Source organism: Erpetoichthys calabaricus, chromosome 5 (assembly GCF_900747795.2).
Source record: "Erpetoichthys calabaricus chromosome 5, fErpCal1.3, whole genome shotgun sequence".
Taxonomy (NCBI): Eukaryota; Metazoa; Chordata; class Cladistia; order Polypteriformes; family Polypteridae; genus Erpetoichthys; species Erpetoichthys calabaricus.
In genome coordinates this window covers 15986080-16011081 of record NC_041398.2, presented here as the reverse complement: position 1 = coordinate 16011081, position 25002 = coordinate 15986080, and the positions used below count along the sequence as shown (strand labels likewise).

At 43.2% G+C, this 25002-nt stretch overlaps 1 protein-coding gene across 1 annotated transcript in view; it reads left to right on the top strand.

Annotated features, from left to right (window-relative positions):
* Positions 1-5362: 5362 nt before the first annotated feature.
* Positions 5363-25002, top strand: part of LOC114641591 (zinc finger protein 585A-like) — a 62696-nt gene continuing 43056 nt past the window's right edge. Inside the window, exons 1-2 of the mRNA XM_051927754.1 lie at positions 5363-5484; positions 20632-21181. Coding sequence (XP_051783714.1) covers positions 20764-21181 — 418 coding nt within the window. The 5' untranslated portion in view covers positions 5363-5484; positions 20632-20763. The remainder of the gene's footprint in view (positions 5485-20631; positions 21182-25002) is intronic.

The following is a 25002-nucleotide window of genomic DNA, read 5'->3' as shown; positions in this document are numbered from 1 at the left end:
TTTAATGTCTTTCTATTTTTGAGACGTTAATAGTTTTGGTTGAAGCAGCTTTTAACACTTCACTTAAGAACTACAGTCCTGTTGCCATTTTGATCATTTCATTTTATTTCGCCATGTCTGTCTCGTCTGTGCTACAGTTTGAGGATTTTTATTATTGTCATCATCCTCATCATCATCGTTGTTGTTGTTCGTGTTATTTTTGGAATGTGTAGGTCGTCAGACGTTCAGATCAAACATCGCTAGTATGCGAAAATAAAATTAAACAATATCATCTGACATTCGCTTTGAGTATTCGTAGGTCTGTATTGTATTAAAAAAAAAAAAAAAAAAAGTTGCATCCTCCAGGGCCGTTTCTGTGCAACAGACTGTTCTGTGTAGAGTGCAGACGCACAAACATTTCTTTGTGTCCGGTCCGGTTACGATTAATTTTTCTAAGCAAAATAAAGACAGGAATCTGTACACTGAGCTGCAGTGATGCGCCCTGTCCACTAGAGGGCTCACTAGATGCTCGCATAGACCAGCGTTTCTCAACCTGTTAAGTATTTGCGACCCGAGTTTTTATAACAGTTTTAATCGCGCCCCCCCCTAACGTTTCTTTGAATACCAACTAATACCAATTTGTTCTTTTTTAATTAATGATATATCATAGATGCATATTTTATTATACCTACTTAACTTTTATCAACATTTATCTAACTCTATATTTATTTTTCTAGTATCAGAATGTAGTTCAAGTTAATTTGTTTTGGTTTCAATAGATGTATTTTTCATATTTTCGATTCTTGTTTTCTTTTTTTCACATCTTCGCACCCCCCTTTTTGTTACTTCGGGCCCCCCAGTTTGAGAACCACTGGCCTAGACCGCCTATGCCCAGAAACGGCCCTGCCTGCATGCAGTGTAACCTTGAACCGTGTTAAGTGGCTGAGATAAACGAGGGATGGCTAACAGTTCAAAAGCCGATGGTTTTGTGCACAGAGGTCTCTGGCTTTCCCTGCTGTGTTCATACTCACGGTGTTAACTGAACTACTCAGATTCATTTTTGCCATGTTCAACACAAACTCCTCGTGTTTCTTCTCTTCCCTCGTATCCATGCTAAAGTCTTTTTGGACGTTTGCGTGAGTCACTGGCTCTTGTGAAAATTCAAGCAAACATCTCTCAATTTAAGAAACTGCATATCCACAAATTGAAATATCAAAAAAAAAAAAATTAGGGATGACGTGGTTGAATGGTGGTTAGGAGAAATGCAGTCATCTACTGTATGGATGGAGAATCACTCTTAAATGTTTAATGGCTACCAAATCCTTAACTTGAATGACAATGCCGTTGCTATCTATACAGAGTTTGCACGTTCCCTCTGTGTTTAGGAATGCGCCGAGTATTCCGAATCCTCCCTACTTCTCCCACCTAAAAGGCCTGCAGGTTGTGCTCAATGGTGATTCTGAATTCACTCTGTGTCACTGTCTGCTTGTGCCCCGTTAATCCAGGGCTGGATTAACCATTAAGTAAAATAAGCATGTGCTTAGGGCATCGAGGGAAAAGGGGGCACCACAGAAACTTTTCATTGCCGGATTTATTACGGACCATATGGTGCAAAACTGCAAATGGGGCAGCTGAACCAGATAACAGAAAAATGGGCTCCCCCATTAAATGAAAAACTATATACATGTATACATATTATTATATACCAGTAACAGCACACTGCACGATAATGTGCAGTGAATACACTTGACTTGAGCATTCCTAGTTCTCCTTCTCTGTACATTTACCATTCGTTTGCTCAGAGGTTGATGTGCTTGCTGCTTCCTGAGCAGCTCTTCTCTTTACTCCACCCTAGCGGCCCGCTGCTTCTCTTCTTCAGTCGCCATCTTTTTGCGTTAAAACTGATTAAGTCAGTGTTTGTGTTGCAGTTACTTAGTTTCATTTTTCACTTAAGCTGGCACTTAAGTCTTCAATCTGCCTCAAGAATGATTAAAGATATAAAGAGGTAGGGGAAGTGATGGCGAAGGTGGGAGGAAATAAGAATAGCGCCCGTATGCATGCGCCGCATGGCCGCCAGCAGGCCGCTGCTGAGAGTTGATTCTACAATAAAATAAAATAAAATAAAAAGAGGAATAACCTTAGACGTCAATCAACACCCTGCAAGCGGATAGTAGACATCACATAGTATATGTGTACCAAATTTCAGGTCAATAGTTCAAAGGGTTTGCAAGCTGCAGGTGATTTAAAATCCTGGACAGACAAACGAACAGCCACGGTAGCATATTATAGAAGAAGATATATACATACATACATATATACAGGGGTGCGCAAAAGTAGGTTTACAGCTCTTCTTATGGAAAAAGACTTGCAGGTTAGGATTATTACAATAGCTTTACTAATTCAATACCTTTATAGGCGTTATTAACTCAGAAGAATGTCACGATAAGACAAATAAATGATAAAATAATAATAATAATACAAGAATAATCTCTGTGTTTCGCATACCCACAACTGTAAACCTACTTTTACCCATTCCTGTCTATCTATCTATCCATCCATTTTCCAACCCGCTGAATCCGAACACAAGGTCACGGGGGTCTGCTGGAGCCAATCCCAGCCAACACAGGGCACAAGGCAGGAACCAATCCTGGGCAGGGTGCCAACCCACCGCAGAACACACACAAACACACCCACACACCAAGCACACACTAGGGCCAATTTAGAATCGCCAATACACCTAACCTGCATGTCTTTGGACTGTGGGAGGAAACCCACGCAGACACGGGGAGAACATGCAAACTCCATGCAGAGAGGACCCGGGTCTCCTAACTGCAAGGCAGCAGCGCTACCACTGCGCCACTCTCTCTCTCTCTCTCTCTCTCTATATATATATATATATATATATATATATATATATATATATATATATATATATATATATATATACATACAGTGGTGTGAAAAACTATTTGCCCCCTTCCTGATTTCTTATTCTTTTGCATGTTTGTCACACAAAATGTTTCTGATCATCAAACACATTTAACCATTAGTCAAATATAACACAAGTAAACACAAAATGCAGTTTTTAAATGGTGGTTTTTATTATTTAGGGAGAACAAAAAATCCAAACCTACATGGCCCTGTGTGAAAAAGTAATTGCCCCCTTGTTAAAAAATAACCTAACTGTGGTGTATCACACCTGAGTTCAATTTCCGTAGCCACCCCCAGGCCTGATTACTGCCACACCTGTTTCAATCAAGAAATCACTTAAATAGGAGCTGCCTGACACAGAGAAGTAGACCAAAAGCACCTCAAAAGCTAGACATCGTGCCAAGATCCAAAGAAATTCAGGAACAAATGAGAACAGAAGTAATTGAGATCTATCAGTCTGGTAAAGGTTATAAAGCCATTTCTAAAGCTTTGGGACTCCAGCGAACCACAGTGAGAGCCATTATCCACAAATGGCAAAAACATGGAACAGTGGTGAACCTTCCCAGGAGTGGCCGGCCGACCAAAATTACCCCAAGAGCACAGAGACGACTCATCCGAGAGGTCACAAAAGACCCCAGGACAACGTCGAAAGAACTGCAGGCCTCACTTGCCTCAATTAAGGTCAGTGTTGACGACTCCACCATAAGAAAGAGACTGGGCAAAAACGGCCTGCATGGCAGATTTCCAAGACGCAAACCACTGTTAAGCAAAAAGAACATTAGGGCTCGTCTCAATTTTGCTAAGAAACATCTCAATGATTGCCAAGACTTTTGGGAAAATACCTTGTGGACTGATGAGTCAAAAGTTGAACTTTTTGGAAGGCAAATGTCCCGTTACATCTGGCGTAAAAGGAACACAGCATTTCAGAAAAAGAACATCATACCAACAGTAAAATATGGTGGTGGTAGTGTGATGGTCTGGGGTTGTTTTGCTGCTTCAGGGCCTGGAAGGCTTGCTGTGATAGATGGAACCATGAATTCTACTGTCTACCAAAAAATCCTGAAGGAGAATGTCCGGCCATCTGTTCGTCAACTCAAGCTGAAGCGATCTTGGGTGCTGCAACAGGACAATGACCCAAAACACACCAGCAAATCCACCTCTGAATGGCTGAAGAAAAACAAAATGAAGACTTTGGAGTGGCCTAGTCAAAGTCCTGACCTGAATCCAATTGAGATGCTATGGCATGACCTTAAAAAGGCGGTTCATGCTAGAAAACCCTCAAATAAAGCTGAATTACAACAATTTTGCAAAGATGAGTGGGCCAAAGTTCCTCCAGAGCGCTGTAAAAGACTCATTGTAAGTTATCGCAAACGCTTGATTGCAGTTATTGCTGCTAAGGGTGGCCCAACCAGTTATTAGGTTCAGGGGGCAATTACTTTTTCACACAGGGCCATGTAGGTTTGGATTTTTTTTTCTCCCTAAATAATAAAAACCACCATTTACAAACTGCATTTTGTGTTTACTTCTGTTATATTTGACTAATGGTTAAATGTGTTTGATGATCAGAAACATTTTGTGTGACAAACATGCAAAAGAATAAGAAATCAGGAAGGGGGCAAATAGTTTTTCACACCACTGTGTATATATATATATATATATATATATATATATATATATATATATATATACACATCTTTTTTTTTTTACTCTGTATGTAAAGTGACCTTGTGTTCGTGAAAGGCGCTCAATAAATGTAACCTATCACTATTATTATTAATCAATAAATATCTCTCTCTCATATATATATATATATATATATATATATATATATATATATATATATATATATATATATATATATATATCCATCCATCCATCCATCTAGGGTCAGGAGCAACGCAGGGAACCAATCCCGGGCATGGCGCCAACCCACCGCAGTATATATATATATATATATAATTAATCTTGGGAATACAACAACGTTAGAATCTGAAGTGGAAGTGCGCGACCAGCGATGCGCGCGGAATGCCGTCACCATCTACACGAAGCACATCGGCAGATCGCCGCGGCTCTCTTTTCTCTCTCATCCTCTCACCCTCACTCTCCTGATTCATTCATCCATACGCTGCCCTTGTTTCTTCTGCCCCTCAGGACATTCCTGGTCCCGTCCCGCTCCAGTAGGTTTCCTCTCTTCTCCCACCCGATTGCTCCCTCCCCGCTCGATGCTCCCGTTGCTCACCGGCACTCCTCCTCCTTGTCTGATTTTTCTTTATTTCTATTCTCTTCTTCTGCTCCCCTTTGTCTCTGATAGTGGAGACACGCTCCTCGTTCACTGCAGTGTCTTGGCTGAAGCGAACGCGGCTCTCGTCGATGCGTGTTAAGTCTCAAGCTGTCACAATATAAAGCAAGAAGACGCCTGCGCAAATGAGAGGGCGGGGTTACATCTCATGCGTCGCAGGCGGATGACGTGTATTTATGGCTCGCCTGCTTTCTAGGAGCTCGCAGTCACTACTTGCATCGGACAACCGTGTTGAGATTACTTTGACGCCTCAAGAACAAGGAAAACAGCAGAAGGTGAGACTGCGGGTGTCTCGCACAGGTGGGAATCTCTGGCGATGAGGGATGAGAGCGGTTACACATTTTAAGTGGTGATTGTGTAGCGCATTGATCGCTGAATTCTGCCCCACATGTGCGACATTTTGGGAGGACTCTTCGGCATTTTGGTGTCGACATTAAGGGTTGCTCCCTCATTGCTTTAAGTTTATTGTGAGTCACGGAGGTTTGGGTCGTTCGTTTGAAGCTGGTGTGGTGTGGGAGTTTTCCGTTTAGCGGTCGAGGTGTTCCGTGGAGTGCAGGGCTGCTTGTAATATAGTCCTGATTTGTTGGCGATCTCTTTGTGCTCGTGCAGCCTTGCTCGCTTGTTCTATTTTTTTTTTTTTTTTTTATCCCACGCATGCTCAGTGGGGTCCGGCACATGCAGCCGCTCGCTGCCCCCGGCGCCGTCATGAACTCCGCTCTCTGCTGGAATCGTGTAATGAATCCAGTATTCAGCGTTCAACGCTGGTCAAATATAAGCAAGCAGACGAACCTCCTTGTGTAGAGATGCGGATGTACCGCTCTCTTGGCTGGTTCATTTCACTAAACTGGAGCTGTAAACCGCAATCAAGGTCTGGACCTCCGCTTTGAGATCCCAACGCCTTTATGATCTGTCTGTGCATTTTTACCACCGGTCGAAATGAACGATTTATCTGTAAAATGTAACATACATACTTTAATGCATTTCTTCATGAAAGTGATATCAAGTATAAATCTTCGGATTGTAAATGTGCAGAGAGTTGGAATATCATACATTTAATGTGTTCTGTGTGGTGATCTATTGCCGTTTCCCGCTGCTGTCCGGTCAGGAGGAAGCCACAGAAAAAAAGATGGTATGTGAGACTTTTAAAATGTACCGTGTCATTACGATCGGGAATATGCGACACTTGAATATAAAAGCACCACGAATGCATTTGTATGTCGTCATTTTGCTTCACCAAGTAGAACCATTTATCAAACATCGAAGCGCGCACATCGATCCCGGAGGGTCCGCAAAGCGGCTTTCTGTCACGTGAAGATAGTAAACAGAGACACTGACTTCCCATTCCGACTTTTCTCACACTGTGTACCCCAGAGCCCCCGTGCTGGTACTGCAACTCGCGCACGCGTCATGTTAATTTCTGAGGACGCATCAAATAAACACTTGGCGGGCATGATGCGTGCGCGTACGCGTTCTGCGCGTGAAGTGTAAACGAGTCCTGAGACTTCAGCCTGATGACTGGCGCGTTTTTTAACCCTCTTTGAACCCAAAAAGTCAGTATAACGGCCCATCTATCAACTGTCATAATCATAATCTTTTACGTATGTTGCTGTTACACTTTTCTACTCCACTCTTGCAGACCGCTGCCATGTAGACGTATTCTCAAAAGACCGCTGCACGTCTTTGCCGACATAACCTTTTTTTTTTCTCTGTATGTAAAGCGACCTTATGTTAGTGAAAGGCACTTTATAAATGCAACTTATTATTTTTATAACCTGGCTGGCGTGAAAACCGGCAGTCGCTTAATCCGACTACACACATAATATGCAGGTGTCTAGTTGTGCCGCTACGCTACTTACGCAAGATACGCAGCTGTTTTTTTATTATTATTATTTTTATTTTTTTTTTAAGATGCAGGTGTTTTTGTTTGTTTTTTTTTTTTTTCTCGTAGGTTCCAAGAAGAAATCGGAAAGATTTCAGTCGTACTATGGCATGAGATCCACTCGGTACAATGGACGCATAGCGTGCGCTGAGAAGTACAAGCAGGCAAAGAAAGCGTTTGCCCTTCTGCACGGGAGGTGCAGTCTCTAATCTCGCCATGACGGTGAATGGGTGTCGGGGTTGGGGCCAGGGCTGTTCTTAGCAGTTTGGGGGCCCTACGCGGTTCAGAAATGTGCAAGCCCGGGTTGGGGTTGCTCAGGAAGGTGTTCTAATAAAACGTCCGGAAAGTTCCTTAGATGACCAGTAGGCCTACATGTACGCTTGTGTGTATGCAAAGTGGTAAAATATTGATTTTGATCTGGTAAAGGCCAGTAATATAGGGATATTTCATGATTTTATGGGGATCTCTCTGAATGAATCCGAAACGAATCTCTAAAATTAACGTTTGCTATAGTGCATTTGGCAACGTTACGACGGCGTGACAATATTATTAGGGATTCAGGTGAAGATTGCAATTTGGATAATAAATTACCATCGTTAATAAGCCTAAGAGATGCACTGAACTGAATTTCCTGGGACTGGCACAGACTGCTGCAGTGCCAGGGGCATGACAGGGGGCCACAGCCTGACCAAAAAAAAAAAAAAAGTGTAAGTCGGGGCCCTACGGGGATGCGTAGTTCGCGTATGCCCAAGAACGTCCGTGTTGGGGCTGTAATGATTACTCGGGGCCCAAGGGTGGTGGCGTTTTCGGATGTGCTGTAAGCCTGGAATGAAAAGTTTGTTTTCGAGAGGAAGCTGCTTATGTATGGGACTCAAGAGTTTTGTGCTACACCTCTGTTACAGTGTGACAGATGTCCCAGTCAAACTCCCTATACCTGCCACTGTCCCCTGAGCGGGTGGCACTGCGCTCCTGGGAAGTTGGGCGCCTCACGTGACGCAAAGACGCCACACACGCAGCTGCAGCTCATATATCTCTAAGCGCACAGCAGTGCAATGAAAAATTTAAACGCCGCAACAGCGAAAGCAGAGCGAAGCACTTTCAATAGACGTATTTGCCTCCGGTCGTCTACGCAGGAAGAGGATTTGGGGGGGAGCAGGGTCAGCGCCACCGCCACCATTGAAGTGAATTAGGCATTCGCTTAGGGCGCAGATCATATGGGGGTGGAAAATACCAGCCGTACTGGTTATATCGAGCAGTCCGTTGACACGATAATAATAATAATTCATTACACTTATATAGCGCTATTCTTGGTACTCAAAGCGCTATCCACACAGGGAGAAACCGGGAAGCAATAATCCTTGGCTAGGGCGCATAATAACCTAGTGCTTTATACTCGCTAAATTTTATAAAGCTCGTCAGAAGGATACCATCATTTATAGCTTTTATACGCACTGACTTATTGAGTTATTCCAAAGCTTTAATAAGTTTGCGATCGCGACAAAACACACAATTAAATAAGGCTATTGCTTTGTTAAGGCTTTTCAGCTTCATTTAATTAAAATATTTTATTGTAGTGGTTACCACCTTATTATTACTTTTTTTTTCATTTATTCTATGTGTAAAAATGTTAGAATATCCATATTATACCTTTCTAATGTGCCGGCTTCTTCCAATTAAAGACGCACGCGCATGTTAGAATGCGATTTTAAACGTGGCACTTTGTCCGGGAGCATGTGCAGTGAACTGAAAGCTGGAACGGACAGCTAAGGGGTTGGGGTACTGAGTTTAATTTTTGGTTTAACGATTTTGTTCTCGCTTGCTTTATTGAAACTGTCGACTAACCATAGAAAGAGAGATACAGTTCGGTCCATAAATATTTGGACAGAGACCACTTTTTTTTCTCATTTTGGTTCTGTACATTACCACAATGAATTTTAAATGAAACAACTCGGATGCAGTTGAAGTGCAGACTTTCAGCTTTAATTCAGTGGGGTGAACAAAACGATTGCATAAAAATGTGAGGCAACTAAAGCATTTTATAACACAATCCCTTCATTTCAGGGGCTCAAAAGTAATTGGACAAATGAAATAACTGGAAATCAAATGTTCATTTCTAATACTTGGTTGAAAACCCTTTGCTGGCGATGACAGCCTGAAGTCTTGAACTCCTGGACATCATCAGATGTTGGGTTTCCTCCTTTTTAATGCTCTGCCAGGCCTTTCAGTTGCTGTTTCTTTGTGGGCCTTTCTGTCTGAAGTTTAGTCTTCAACAAGTGAAATGTCTGCTCAGTTGGGTTAAGATCAGGTGACTCACTTGGCCATTCAAGAATTTTCCACTTCTTTGCTTTAATAAACTCCTGGGTTGCTTTGGCTGTATGTTTTGGGTCATTGTCCATCTGTATCATGAATCAATTTGACATCATTGAGCTGGATTTGAGCAGACAGTATGTCTCTGAACACCTCAGAATTCATTCGGCTGCTTCTGTCCTGTGTCACATCATCAATAAACACTAGTGTCCCAGTGCCACTGGCAGCCATGCACGCCCAAGCCATCACACTGCCTCCTCCACCGTGTTTTACAGATGATGTGCTATGCTTTGGATAATGAGCTGTTCCACGCCTTCTCCATACTTTTTTCTTGCCATCATTCTGGTAGAGGTTGATGTTGGTTTCATCTGTCCAAAGAATGTTTTTCCAGAACTGTGCTGGCTTTTTAGATGTTCTTTAGCAAAGTCCAATCTCGCCTTTCTATTCTTGAGGCTTATGAGTGGCTTGCACCTGCAGTGCACCCTCTGTATTTACCTTCATGCAGTCTTCTCTTTATGGTAGACTTGGATATCGATACGCCGACCCCCTGGAGAGTGTTGTTCACTTGGTTGGCTGTTGTGAAGGGGTTTCTCTTCACCGTGGAAATGATTCTGCGATCATCCACCACTGTTCTCTTCCGTGGACGTCCAGGTCTGTTTGCGTTGCTGAGTTCACCAGTGCTTGCTTTCTTTCTCCGGATGTACCAAACTGTAGATTTTGCCACTCGTAATATTGGAACAATTTCTCAGATGGGTTTTTTCTGTTTTTGCAGCTTAAGGATGGCTTCTTTCACCTGCATGGAGAGTTCCTTTGACCGCATGTTGTCTGTTCACAGCAAAATCTTCCACATGCAAGCACCACACCTCAAATCAACTCCAGGCCTTTTATCTGCTTAATTGATAATGACATCATGACGGACTTGAACACACCTGCCCATGAAATAGCCAAAGAGTCAATTGTCCAATTATTTTTGAGCCCCTGAAATAAAGGGATTGTGTTCAAAAAATGCTTTAGTTTTCTCACATTTTTATCCAATCGTTTTGTTGACCCCATTGAATTAAAGCTGAAAGTCTGCACTTCAACTGCATCGGAGTTGTTTCATTTACAATTCATTGTGGTGATGTACAGAACCAAAATGAGAAAAAAGGTGTGTCTGTCCAAATATTTATGGACCGAACTGTGTGTGTGTGTGTGTGTGTGTGTATGTATATGTATGTATGTAAGTATGTATATAATATATATATACACACACATACATACAGTGCATCCAGAAAGTATTCACAGCGCATCACTTTTTCCACATTTTGTTATGTTACAGCCTTATTCCAAAATGGATTAAATTCATTTTTTTCCTCAGAATTCTACACACAACACCCCATAATGACAATGTGGAAAAAGTTTACTTGAGATATTTGCAAATTTATTAAAAATAAACAAATTGAGAAATCCCATTTCCATAAGTATTCACAGCCTTTGCCATGAAGCTCCAAATTGAGCTCAGGTGCATCCTGTTTCCCCTGATCATCCTTGAGATGTTTCTGCAGCTTCATTGGAGTCCACTTGTGGTAAATTCAGTTGACTGGACATGATTTGGAAAGGCACACACCTGTCTATATAAGGTCCCACAGTTGACACTTCATGTCAGAGCACAAACCAAGCATGAAGTCAAAGGAATTGTCTGTAGACCTCCGAGACAGGATTGTCTCGAGGCACAAATCTGGGGAAGGTTACAGAAAAATTTCTGCTGCTTTGAAGGTCCCAATGAGCACAGTGGCCTCCATCATCCGTAAGTGGAAGAAGTTTGAAACCACCAGGACTCTTCGTAGAGCTGGCCGGCCATCTAAACTGAGCGATCAGGGGGAGAAGGGCCTTAGTCAGGGAGGTGACCAAGAACCTGATGGTCACTCTGTCAGAGCTCCAGAAGTCCTCTGTGGAGAGAGGAGAACCTTCCAGAAGGACAACCATCTCTGCAGCAATCCACCAATCAGGCCTGTATGGTAGAGTGGCCAGACGGAAGCCACTCCTTAGTAAAAGGCACATGGCAGCCCACCTGGAGTTTGCCAAAAGGCGCCTGAAGGACTCTCCGACCATGAGAAAGAAAATTCTCTGGTCTGATGAGACAAAGATTGAACTCTTTGGTGTGAATGCCAGGCGTCACGTTTGGAGGAAACCAGGCACTGCTCATCACCAGGCCAATACCATCCCTACAGTGAAGCATGGTGGTGGCAGCATCATGCTGTGGGGATGTTTTGCAGCGGCAGGGACTGGGAGACTAGTCAGGATAAAGGGAAAGATGACTGCAGCAATGTACAGAGACATCCTGGATGAAAACCTGCTCCAGAGCGCTCTTGACCTCAGACTTGGGTGACGGTTCATCCTTCAGCAGGACAACAACCCTAAGCACACAGCCAAGATATCAAAGGAGTGGCTTCAGGACAACTCTGTGAATGTCCTTGAGTGGCCCAGCCAGAGCCCAGACTTGAATCCGATTGAACATCTCTGGAGAGATCTTAAAATGGCTGTGCACCGACGCTTCCCATCCAACCTGATGGAGCTTGAGAGGTGCTGCAAAGAGGAATGGGAGAAACTGGCCAAGGATAGGTGTGCCAAGCTTGTGGCATCATATTCAACAAGACTTGAGGCTGGAATTGCTGCCAAAGGTGCATCGACAAAGTATTGAGCAAAGGCTGTGAATACTTATGGACATGGGATTTCTCAGTTTTTTTATTTTTAATAAATTTGCAAAAACCTCAAGTAAACTTTTTTCACGTTGTCATTATGGGGTGTTGTGTGTAGAATTCGGAGGAAAAAAATGAATTTAATCCATTTTGGAATAAGGCTGTAACATAACAAAATGTGGAAAAAGTGATGCGCTGGGAATACTTTCCGGATGCAGTGTGTGTGTGTGTGTGTGTGTGTGTAATATATATATATATATATATATATATATAATTATAATTTTTTTTTTTTTTGTTAAGTGGTGTTGGGCTTAGTTTTGTTTCGAGTTCCTCAGTTAGTTTTTCCCCCTTTTTAAGGCAGCAGTTCGTTTCATCCGACTGTAGGGTAGGCCCAAAAGGATAGGACATCCACTTTAAAAAGAGGCGGAGGGGGCTTCGGTTTGGTGAGGGAGGGGAACGTTTGAAAGTTACAGTGTTAACTGGGGCGGGCTGCTTTAACGCTGTGGAAGGGAAGTCAGTGCAGGCTCCTGAGTTTTCTGGATGTTATGGAGTTGGATTGTTCAAGACTGCATCAGTCACATTTTTTTAAATAGTTTTAAGGCCCTTTTTTTTTTTTTTTTTTTTTTAACCCAAGGACTGCAAAACTAAGACTATTTCCTTTTAATATCGGCCAATTCTGATTTGGTTCCTCACACCATCACCCTCTGCTTCCTGTGTCTGAGCCAATTCTGCCCCCATCGACACACCACACCCTGAACTGCCACTTCTTTTAGTTTGATGCCCACCCTCTCATGTGGCACCTTATCAAATACTTTCTGAAATTCCAGATCAATAATCTCCTCTGCTCCACTCTGTTCATATCCTTTTGTTGCCTTCTCATTGATTTCCAGCATGTTAGTCAAACACGACCTCTCTCTTCTGAGCCCATGCTGACTGTTCAGTAAACTCCTGTCCTTGCCAGGTGTTGCTCAATCTAATCCTTAATAATTCAGCCATCGGTCAGTCATCGTCCAACCCGCTATATCCTAACTACAGGGTCGGGGGGGTCTGCTGGAGCCAATCCCAGCCAGCGCAAGGCAGGAACAAACCCCGGGCAGGGTGCCAGCCCACCGCAGCCTTAATAATTCCATCCATTAATTTTCTTGTGATGCATGTTAAGCTTACTGGCCTATAGTTACTTGGATCTGCCCGGTCACGCTTTCTATATAATTGGATAATATTTGCCATTTTCCAGTCCTTTGAAATGTCTCCAGTGCATAATGACTTCCTAATAATATGCATTAAGGGTTTCTATCTGTACTCACTAACCTTCTTAAGAACTTGAGGGTAAATATGATCTGCTCCTGGTGATTTGTTTGATTTCAGCCTATTTTAATCTGAGCAGCTCTTCTCTCTCTTTACAATTTCCAAATCCCTTAGTAGTCCCTGTTACTACTGTGAGGTTATCCACTTCCTCACTTGTAAACACCTCAGAACAATAGAAGTTTCTCTCACTATCTCCTTAGTAGTCCCTGTTACTGATAGGAGGTTACCCAATTCCTCACTTGTATTGTTCTGAGGTGTTCACAAGTTTAGAGCATCTGCTATTTCACTGTCCGTATCTTTTTAATTCCCCTTCACTATTTCTGATGGACTTCACTTCCTCCTTAACTGTTCCTTTACTACTAAAATACTGAAAGATTCTCTTTGGGTCGTCTCTCTCACCTTCTCTGTTATATTCCTCTCTAACTGCCTTTTAGCCTCCCTGATATCCTTCTCGGCGGTTGCCCTCATGTTCTCATATGCCCCATGATTCACTTTTGGAGTTATCAGTCTCGTTCGCCTTCTATAGCAAAAAGGTAGCAAAGTCACCGACATTCAAAAAGATGGACGCTGGAGGTAGTGAAGGGCCGAGGAGAAAGGCGAAAAAGCAGAGAACAAGCTGGGAGCGTCAGAAGTGCTGGGCCATTCATTACAAGGCAGGGACGAACCCCAGGCGAGGTGCCACTTCATCACAGGACGCGCACACACATAGTGACACGGGGTCAATTCGGAGTCCCCATTCAGCTTCACCTGCATGCCTTTGGGTTGTCTCTGGAGTACTTGGAGAAGGAGTAAGCAGAGACCGTGAGAACATGTAACCTCTGCACAGAGAGCAGTACTCAGGATCCATTAAATCAGGGGTGTCCAACTCGGAGCTTACTTTTATTCTATGTTAATTAGTATTGTCTGATTTTTATTTTTTTTAATATATTTTGTCTTTTTCTCTTTCTTCATCCTGCAAAGCACTTTGAGCTAACATCATTTGTATGAAAATGTGCTATAGAAATAAATGGTTTTGTGGTTGATAAACTCCTGTCCTGGTGGGCCGCAGTGGCTGCAGGTTTTCATTCTAACCGTCTTCTTAATTAGTGAGCCATTTTTTTTTTTTTTTTTTTTTGCTGCCCATTAACTTGTTTTAATTGACATGACTCGGACCCCTCAGTTGTTTCTTTCTCCAACTCTTTCAGGGCTGATGTTGACTTTTGTCAAAATTCAGGGGTAGAGGACGGTAATCAGCTGTAACCTGTGACAAATCTCACCGTTTCATTTTAGATTGACTCTCTTTGCTAGAAGGAAAGTTAGCTTCGTTGATTTGACCTCGGTTCATTCCATGTGCACGAATAGCAAAGAACCTTTAAAATGGCATCGACGTCTGACGAGTGACCAAAGTGAACGTGCAAAGCAAAATATTCTGTGGACGACATTTCGCATCTTATCGCTGAATCGGACTCTGACTTGCTGGACTCCGATTTTGATGCAAGTGATCTGGAGATGGAAATCGAGTATGAAAGTGAGTAACCAGCATCAGCTGATCGTGATGCTGAACACGTATGTCCCACAGCAACATTTGCCTGGGAGGACCACCACTTCCAATGACAAGAGGTACAAATCAGATTGCATCACACTGCGACTGCCACCTGCCATACAAAGACAGCCAGGCAGCCGGCCCGCCACGCATTTCTGCTGGCCATCGAGCCGTTCACTGCCGTCCCACTGCTGCTGAACAGGTGACGACAGCAGCCACCGCACACAGCAGTACACGTTTGATGTTGATTTATGGGTGACACCATTGGTTTGTGTGCTTTAAAGAAAACTTGAGTTTTTTGGGAAAAAAAAAATTCAGCCCTCAAAGAGTTAATGAGCAGACAAACAATAATAATAAGGAGCAGCCGCCACACGACCAGCTCACCTGAAAATAAAAGTGAAGGTCGATCTGCTCAGGTTACTAAAACATCTTGACGCTGGTCTTGGGGGGGAAAAAAATTAAAACAGAAAATCGATTAAAGCCCTCATGCTGTGGCAGAACGAGAGCAGCAACAAGTCCTGATATTCAATAACGGCTTTAACAGCAAGATTCGGCTTCTCATTAAGAAACTGGTTGGAGTGAAATTGGAGTTTGAGGTTCTGATTTAGCAGGCCATCTGTCTGCTTGCTTCACGTCTTATTTCTGTTTGGCTGTCATTTTAATGAAGAAAAGAATCAATTCGGAGGACTGAATCCTTTAAAACAGGGCTATTAAAAATGGAATGTAAAAGGAGTTAATTAGCAGCGAAAACTGGTCACTGATTAGGAAAAGGCTTAGAATCAAAACCTGCAACTACTGTGGCCCACCAGGACTGGAGTTGGACACCCCTGCATTAAACCCTTGAGTTTTTCCGCCAACAGTAGATGGCAGTATTTCCCCTAAGTCTTATCTCAAAATAATTCCAATATTTCAGTTTGTGGATGTGTTTTTTTTTTTTTCCCCTAGTAGACAATGTGGCAAGCGGCTGGGGGTGGCACCCATCCGGGACGCCCAGAAGGCACCTCCTCCAGACCACGAGGTGGGAGACCGCCCTGGTGGCTTTGGGGATCATGGGAACAGAGCTTAGAAGCTCAACCCTATAGACGCCTGAGGAGCCGTGGCCCTCCGCACTTCCGCCACACCTGGAAGTGCGGGGGGGGGGGGGGGGGGAGGAGGAGACCAGGGACACACGGAGTGCTTCCAGGTGCACAGCTGGCACTTCTGCCACACCAGGGAGGCACCTGGAGCACATCCGGGTGGGTTTAAAAGGGGGCCGCCTCCCTCCATTCAAGGGCTGGAGTTGGGAGGCGGACCTGAAGGAGAGGCATCGTGGTGTGGCCTGCACTTTGGGGGGTGAAAGTAGGTTGTGTGCGCACTTGTAAATAGAATTATGAATAAATGTGTGTTGGTGTTTGAACCATCGGTGTCTGCCTGTCTGTATCCGGGCTGCTTCCGACAACAAGAACCTTTGTTTTGTGCAGCGGTATCATAAACTGAAGTTTGTTTGTTGTGATGTTTGAACATCAGAGTGTCGCAGATTCACACAAACATTCAAAAGACTTTAGTAAAGGTGTGTTGGAAATGAAGTGTGAAATGTTAATCTTATAAACGAGGCAGAGATGACATTTGGGGAGGGGAGGCAGGGGTCTGTTACTGTGGTGGGTATTCACAATGAACATTCTCCATTTAGGCCGTCTGTATGGAAAAAGTAAAGCAAGACTTGCATAGATGGTCCACCCTTCATCTCACTTTAGCTGGAAGAATTCACGTTGTTAAGATGATATCCTTCCTAAGCAGCTTTTTTTATTTCTAAACATTCCAATATACATTAATAAATCTTTTTTTTAAGAAATTAGTTTCAACCATCACCTCATTTATTTGGAATTCTAAACATCCACGTATCCAAACAGCGACCCTACAAAGACCCAAGGCAGAAGGTGGCATGGCTCTACCTAACTTTCAGTTTGATTACTGGGCAGCAAAGATACAAGCTATAAAAACCTGGACATGGACACAAAGAGATGAACAGACACAGGCTTAGTCCGCAATAAAATCCTGCAGCACTTCTTTATATTCCTTGCTTTATACCCCAATCAGTACAAGTCACCGCCAATATACTAACAACCCAATTGTGCTTCACTCACTCCGAATATGGAGCCAATGTAGGAAGTACTTTAAGACAGAGAAGCTTTTATCTGTGGCACCTCTGCATGATAGCCACCTTTTCCCACCCTCTAAAATATACCCAGTGTGACAAATAGAGGCACTGTCGACCCCTTGAACCCTCAGACCAGACGTCAGACATCAGATAAAAGTCCAATATGACTTTATTTTATAATAATAATGTGCACCAAGCACTCTACACTCCACTATACTCTATATATAAAATCCCTATGTGCGTCCAGGTGTCCAGGTGTGGGTGTCTTCTGATGAAGTGTGCATGCGCGGAGCACGGTGCGATGTGCGATATTACTGTCAGAGAAAGAGGCGTTTTACGTAAATACAAACCAGTATTACTGTGAGAGGAAATTAAAGGTACACAATACAGTGACGCATATCACAGCCACATACAAGCCAGTATTACTGTCAGAGGAGATTAAAGGCATATTACCGACGCGCACGCCTGTGTTACCGCCAGAGAAAATTAAAGGTATATTACGGACGTACAAGCCAGCGGACGTACAAGACGGCATCCTTCAATAAGAACGCGCACAAAAAGGTGACCGTAATTGGGCGCAGCGAATAAAGGCGCGCGTAAATAAAGATCTGCACCTTTGTTGCTCTTCACATATTCCACAGCCATTTGAACTAAATTATCTACCAACGCCTTTATTCGCCGCGCTCAATTGAGGTCGCCCTTTTGAAGCTCGCCTTTTTGTGCGCGCCCTTATTGAATAGAGCCGTACAAGACAGAATTACTGTCTCAGAAAATTAAAGACACACAGTACATGGTGGCAGCCCACAAAGAACGGTCAGCTCAGCAAGTAAACATCAACAAAAGAAAGGCTGAAAGAAAGAAAAATACGACCAACAAAAAGAATGAGGTCAAAGTCCCTTGCCATTTAATATAGACTGTTCCTACTAATGCTTATACACTACTGTTCTAGCGCCCGTTATTGTAACGGGCTAAATGACTAGTACTCAATAATCCCTATAATAACCAATACAATAATCAATCCTCCACTCCCAGACGCGTTGCCACCCTTCCACCCAGCTCAGCTCAACGTCTGGCATTTCCCACAATCCTTTTATATTCCCTGACCCAGAAGTGTTTCCAATCCCTCAGTCCATGTGATCTCCAGTCACTTCCCTGTCAGATAAAAATCCTCTTCTTCATCCCGGAAGCACGTCATTTCCCTTGTCGCCTTGCCTAGGACGTACTTCCAGGTTTATAAGGCATGTAGAATTCCCTGAGCCTCCCCTACAGCGTCTCAATGGAGGTCCCCATGGTGTCCAGCAGGGCTGGTTGTAAAAACTATAAGGTCCACGAGGCCCTGCTGGAATTCGGGGGAACTTCTATGCCGCAAGGAGAGCTCCATCTGGCGGCCTGGGGGTGTTGGCCGGGATGACAGGCCGGCCATCCCTCACACCAGTTTTTAATATCTGGAAAACATTTGGGATTAAGTCACTTAGAAATCTACACATAGACAACATATTAGCATCCTACAAACAATTACACTCCAAATTTAACTTTCTAGCAACACATTTCTTTCACTATCTTCAAATTAGAAACTTTGTTAAACAGAACCTGCCCGATTTTCCTCACCTCCCACCTCCCTCTAATATTGCTCAGTCTCGAGGACTCCGGCAGCATTTCTCGAACATATAAAACCATTTCACTGTCCCTCCCTTTCAAAGATCCAAGAGTACAGTGGGAAAAGGATCTCTCACTCAACATCTCAGAAAAGGAGTGAAAGGTAGCAATGCAGAGAATTCACTCGAGCTCCATATGTGCAAAGAACACAATTATTCAACTTCAAATTATATACCTGAGCACATCTGTCTTGTTTAAAACTGTCCAAAATGACTGCGGCGTTCGCAAGTTTGATCTCACCCTGGAAACAAGTTCCAGCCTCAATATTTTGGGCCTGCACCAAATTAACATCATTCTGGAGCAACATCTTTAAGTGCCTGTCAGACAGCCTGGGGGTCCCAATCCCTCCTAACCCACTAACAGCTGTGTGTGGTGGGCTCACAGAGGGGCTTACAGTGGAGAAGGACACTCAAACTGTCACGGCCTTCACTACACTATTGGCACGTAGACTTGTGTTGCTCAACTGGAAGAATCCTAACTCTCCTCCTTTTAAGTCGGTGGATACCTGATGTTAAATATTATTTTGAAATTGGAAAAAATCAAATTCTCACTTGGAGGATCTGTGCAGAGCTTTATCAAAACCTGGCAGGATCTGATCAATAACATTTTAGAATAAGCTCTTAAAGCACTACGGAAGTAGATTCTCTCCCCTCTTTTACTCCGTTTATTTTTATTCATTTATTAATTTAGATAGATACTTTATTAATCCCAAGGGGAAATTCACAATTAAATTATTAAGTAATTTATTATTTATAATAATAATGCAAAATATTAAATTCACAATTAATCACTTATTTTTACTAGCTTAAAGTTTTACTCTGTTGGCCTAGCTCTCTTTCTCATGGGTGGGGGTTGATTTGTTTCGAACAAAGTCTTGTAAAACTTGATTATTTGTATGGAATGTTATTTGATTTTAGCTGTGGGAACCCCTAACAGGAGCAGCCGAAAGAAGAAGAAAATCCAAAGAAAGTTGTCAGTTTATGAACTGCTAGTCATCCCTCTGCTATGATAGCCACTTAATGATCAGTTCCAGGTTACATTGGGCACAGGCAGCATGGGTCGCAAGCCGGAGGGGGGTGTCACTCGATTATAGGACCCACTTGGCCATCACCGGATGCCAAAGAACTGGAGGTAGGGTAGGATAATAAATTGTCCATTGGATAAACGTGCAGGAATGTCAGATGGATTTCAGTGTGAATACTCCCGGGGGGGGGGCTAACTTGGATCAAGAGGAATCATTTTGGGGGTTGGACTGAAAGTGGCACCTGAAAGACAGACATTATTAAAGCCATCTTTCAATGGCAGGCAGACAAACGATTTAAGAATGAGAGCAAGGAAGAGGAATGAAAGTAGGGGTGCTTTTGAGAATGGAGCAGAGTTCAGGTGGAAAAGCTGCCCCTCCTAACGGACCTGGAGCACCGGCCGTTGAGTCGGGCCCACTGTAGAGGATGTCGGTGGGTTTATTAATCTGTCAATGGCTGTCGGCCGTGACTCAATACGTGTTTGTGCTAAACGTGTTCTCTTCAGTGTCTTTTTCAGTTGGTCTCGCTGCAATCGAGCTGTGGGAAATCAGTGCATCACAGGCCAAGTCCCTTTGATATGGCGGTTTTAGTTTTGGTCAAATCCAGATTTTGGATCCGCCTCCATTACGTTTTGACTAACGTTGAGTAGACCTGTGCTGCCAGTATGAAGTGGTTCAAAATAGAAAATCTGGAATTTTTAAACTTTGTCGGCTGGATGTTGTCTTTCTACGAAGCATTTTGTCAACACAAATCTGCCAAGAACTTTTTAGGCTGACCTGGAGGGTTCACAGCATTTCTTGTCTGTCATAGAAAACCTTATTGGTTGTTTTCTGTAATTGTTATAAACTGGAAAATTGACACTGAACGCCTGTGCTGCTAATATTTTTTTTTACTGAAGTAATTCTATCTCTTTTAGTTTCGAAAGACAGATACAGATGCCTTGACTGTACAGAGAGTTGTCTAATGGTCTCCTGGCTGTCCGTGTGAGAAGAGGATCTTAGAAGAGAAGAGCAGACACTTGCCGGTAGAGAAGAGTTTGACACAGAGAATGGCCTCCGCGGGCAATGACGGCGCGGATGAAAGAGTAGTGCCTATTAAACAAGAGGACTCCCAATGGGGCACACCAGGGGACTTGTCTGTGAAGCTGGAGGACTGCGAAGAAAGCATTTCAGTTTTCAAAGAAGAGGAGTGCAAGGAGGAGACTGCTGACGTTAAAGCCGAAGACTCGGAAGATGTCTCGGTTAGTCTTGAACTGCAAAACCTGGAAACTGGAGAGCGTTTCAAACGAGAGACTTCTGCAGAATCTCATTCCAGTTTACAGCATTGGGTCACCAAAGCAGGGCAACTGGCTACCTGGCCGAATTCTGCAGAACTGAAATCCGAGTTTTCTGAGTTTGAAGAGAGAATCGGTGAAGGAAACCGGAAAGTTGAGGAGCAGCTGCCATTTAGGAGTGGTGGAATAATAAGTAAGTATTGTGTTTTGGATTTAATATAGAAAGTGGAACTGAGTACATATACCAGTTCCGCATGTGTTTGTCTGGGTGTTTGTAGTGGGTGAAACAGACAAGCAGAGTTGAGCTGTGCATTTGTTTAACTCTTCTGAGGCGGGTGTCGACTTATAATGACATATAGTAGTGTCTTCACGCAGCCACCGGCCGCTACACAAATGCATTCAGTACGACGATCAGATGATACTGGTACGTCATGTCCGTTTTCGATCTCCAGATCACCTGTATCAGAATCAGAACGTGATACGTCCAAGTCCGATTCAGCAACAATATGCAAAACGTTGTCTATGGACTATTTTGTTTTGCACTTTCGCGTCACTCTCTCCCCAGATCTGCCATTACCTCTGGCGGCCAATGCCTGCGCAAAGTCTGCTCCGCTCCTGAAGACCTCATTCCCTCATCTGGCACCATTGATGACATCACTTCCGGTAGCGCCACTATTGATGACGTCACTTCCGGTCCTGCAGACATCGCTCCCGGTTCTGGTGCCTCGGCGGCACATTGATGACATCACTTCCAGTTGAGAAGACATCACTCTGGGTTCCAGCACCATTGATGATGTCACTTGCTGTTCCGGTCCTAATGATGTCACTTCCTGTCCCATCATATTCAGCCCTCAAAGAGTTAATGACAAACAATAGCTGACCTAACCAAAAATTAAACACTAAATGTTTCTGAAAGGTCAAAAACTACTGAAAGTGTCCCATATAACGCCACCATTTTAGCAGTAAGACACCACCACCATTACGTTCAATGAAATTAAAGAATCACATCTTCTTAAAAAATATGGATTCTATCAACTATAATTAATAATAATAATAATTCTTTGCAATTCTATATAGCGCTTTTTCTCACTACTCAAAGCGCTCAGCAATTGCAGGTTCAAGGCCTTGCTCAAGGGCCCAACAGAGCAGAGTCCCTTTTGGCATTTACGGGATTCGAACCGGCAACCTTCCCATTGCCAGTGCAGATCCCTAGCCTCAGAGCCACCACTCTACCTGTGCTCAAATTTCGGGGTAAATGTGGACAAGTAGGAGCTAAAACAAAAAAAAAGATCTAATATCATTGCGTCTGTGGAGCTAAATCTACGGGAAACTGATTTGGTCAAAGGGCTTTCTGACATTTTCTACGGCTGTCCCAAGTTTCGTTCAGTTTGAGTGACTTGTCTGTGGTGATCGCGTCCACAGGCTCACATCCTCATGCAGACAGACGTTATTGTCAAAAACTCGTCGGACCGTCCAGATTTTGCTTAAGTCACAGAACTAACCTTATGCTGGTTATTCACTAATATACACTCTCTGGCCACTTTATTAGGTACACCTTGCCAGTACCCAGTTGGACCCCCTTTTACCTTCAGAATGGCCGTAATTCTTCATGGTGTTGATTCCACAAGGTGCTGGAAACATTCCTCTGGGAGTTTGGTCCACAGTTGTTGCACATCCCTTTCCTCCACAACCCAAAGGTGCTCTGTTGAGATCTGGGGCCTCATGTATGAATGGTGCGTACGCACAGAAATGTTGCATACGAATGTTTCCACGCTCAAATCGCGATGTATAAAACCTAAACTTGGCGTAAAGCCACGCACATTTCCACGGTAACTCATACCTTGGCGTACGCAATTTCTCCGCTCGGTTTTGCAGACTGGCGGCACCCAGCGTCAAAGCAGTGCTACTGTTCCTGTGTGGACTTCTTTCTTAGCTCCACATTCCTGACGTGGCTTTATAAATACATTGAAATTAACTGCATATTGTTTTAGTGTAATGTATCTGATTGTAATTAACCTGCAGCAATATAATGGTCCAGGGAATAGCCATAGTATTCCAAATATCAGAACTGCTTTAGCGTTGTTACTCTCACTGCTGCATCTTCTTCTTTTTGCTGCTCCCGCTAAGGGTTGCCACTGCGGATCATCTTTTTCCATATTACTCTCACTGCACCACTCGGAGTATTTATATCACTGTATCTGAGTGTGAATCACAGCAGCAGCTGATCGGAAAGAGAATTATCGGTATACAGTTTCAAGCACACACTACCTCAACCACGGCAAAAAGCGTCAAAGCCTTTCCTGTACGGACCTCGCGGTTCACAAACAGTTTCATCCCAAGAACTCTAAACGCACTCAATCAGTCCATCAAGTGCTCCTTGTAGAACTGTTTGGATTTATAAGTACAATCACCTCACTGTAAACTTGCACTACAGTTATAATATTGCACAACCAGCGCTACTTTATAAAGCACGTATGATGACAATATCATTTTTAAGATGAAATGCAGCAAAATATGTTGCTTATAGTATACAGATAAAACTTTAACTTCATTTAAATAATCTGTATTGTTAATAATTAAACATGTGAGGACACGGTGCCGCAGCGCTAGCTAGTTCACGGATAGCTCCTGCCTTGCGCTGTATTATTGCTGGTGCTGACGCGACACTGGAAGGATAGACGGATAGAATAATTAAACATGTACTACGAAGATATTTCAATGTTCCTTAAAAGTTTTGAGGAATCGGTGTTCTAAGCTTACAGATGGCTTCACGTCTATTACAGAGCTGATTGTGTGGCGATTGGGTATTGGAGGAAGAAAAGTAAAGACAGGAATTGGAGATTAGTACGTTTGAAAGAGACAGTACTTCTGTAATAAATTATTTCATCGAAGGTTGCACATGGCGCAGCAAGACTCTTGCGTGAGATATGAACAAGCACTGTGCCCCCGTGTTCACATGTTTAATAACATGCTTTCATTCCTGTCGTCATGAAAATGATATCATGTAATCATCATCATCATCATCTCAGTATTTTAATTATTCAGAGAGCTGTAATATCTCGAATGTAATGGATTCTGTGTCCTGTCGGAGAAAGAGAAAGAACGGAAGCACGTAGTGATTCACACACACAGAGCACATAGAAGATCAAATACATAACAAAGCATTTAACATGCTACTTGAGAAACTAGTAAAATAAACGATTTTAAGATGAAGTTTATGATGTTCTACTTTAATGGCAAAATAAACTACGTGATTAAACTGGAAATTTCGAGATTAAAGTTGATATTTTGTGCTTTTTTCCCACTGTGTGCCAATTTTTTTTTTCTCTGTACCCTAATAAGCTTTCATATGACACTCAGACGGTGGGCTACGACTCGCCTTTTCACGGCGACTTTGATATGTGATTTCTTTTTTATTTCGGGCACTGTGCAACTTTGTGAACTCGATCTTTCAAGTTTCTCCGACACACTGTCACTCGATCAACTTTCTTTTGTTAATTATACCACTGTTTAAACCAACAAATTCTTATATTTTCCCCTGTGCTTTTCCCATTGTCTTTTCACAGAAGGCTATTTATATTGATTTGCATATTCAAAGGCGTAATTCTGGGAGGAGTTGGGGCGGGACAGAAGGCGCGTGCACGTGCGTTACTTTTCACGCTGATCAGGATTTATGTAGTGGAAGAACATGAAATTTTGCGTGCGCACAGATTCCTGCATCTGGATTTTTCTGTGCGTACGCACATTCCCACTTTTGTGCTTACGCCATGTTATAGTGTGAGTTCTACGCACGGTGTTATACGAGGCCCCTGGTGATTTGTGGAGGCCATTTGAGTATTGTCATGGTCAAGGAACCAGTTGGAGATGATGTGGGCTTTGTGACATGGCGTGTTATTCTGCAGGAAGGAGCCATCAGAGGATGGGCACAAAGGGATGAACATGGCCAGCAATGAGACTCGGGTAGACAGTACCAATTAATCATTGTTTAAATGCCACAAAGGGGTCCAAAGTGTG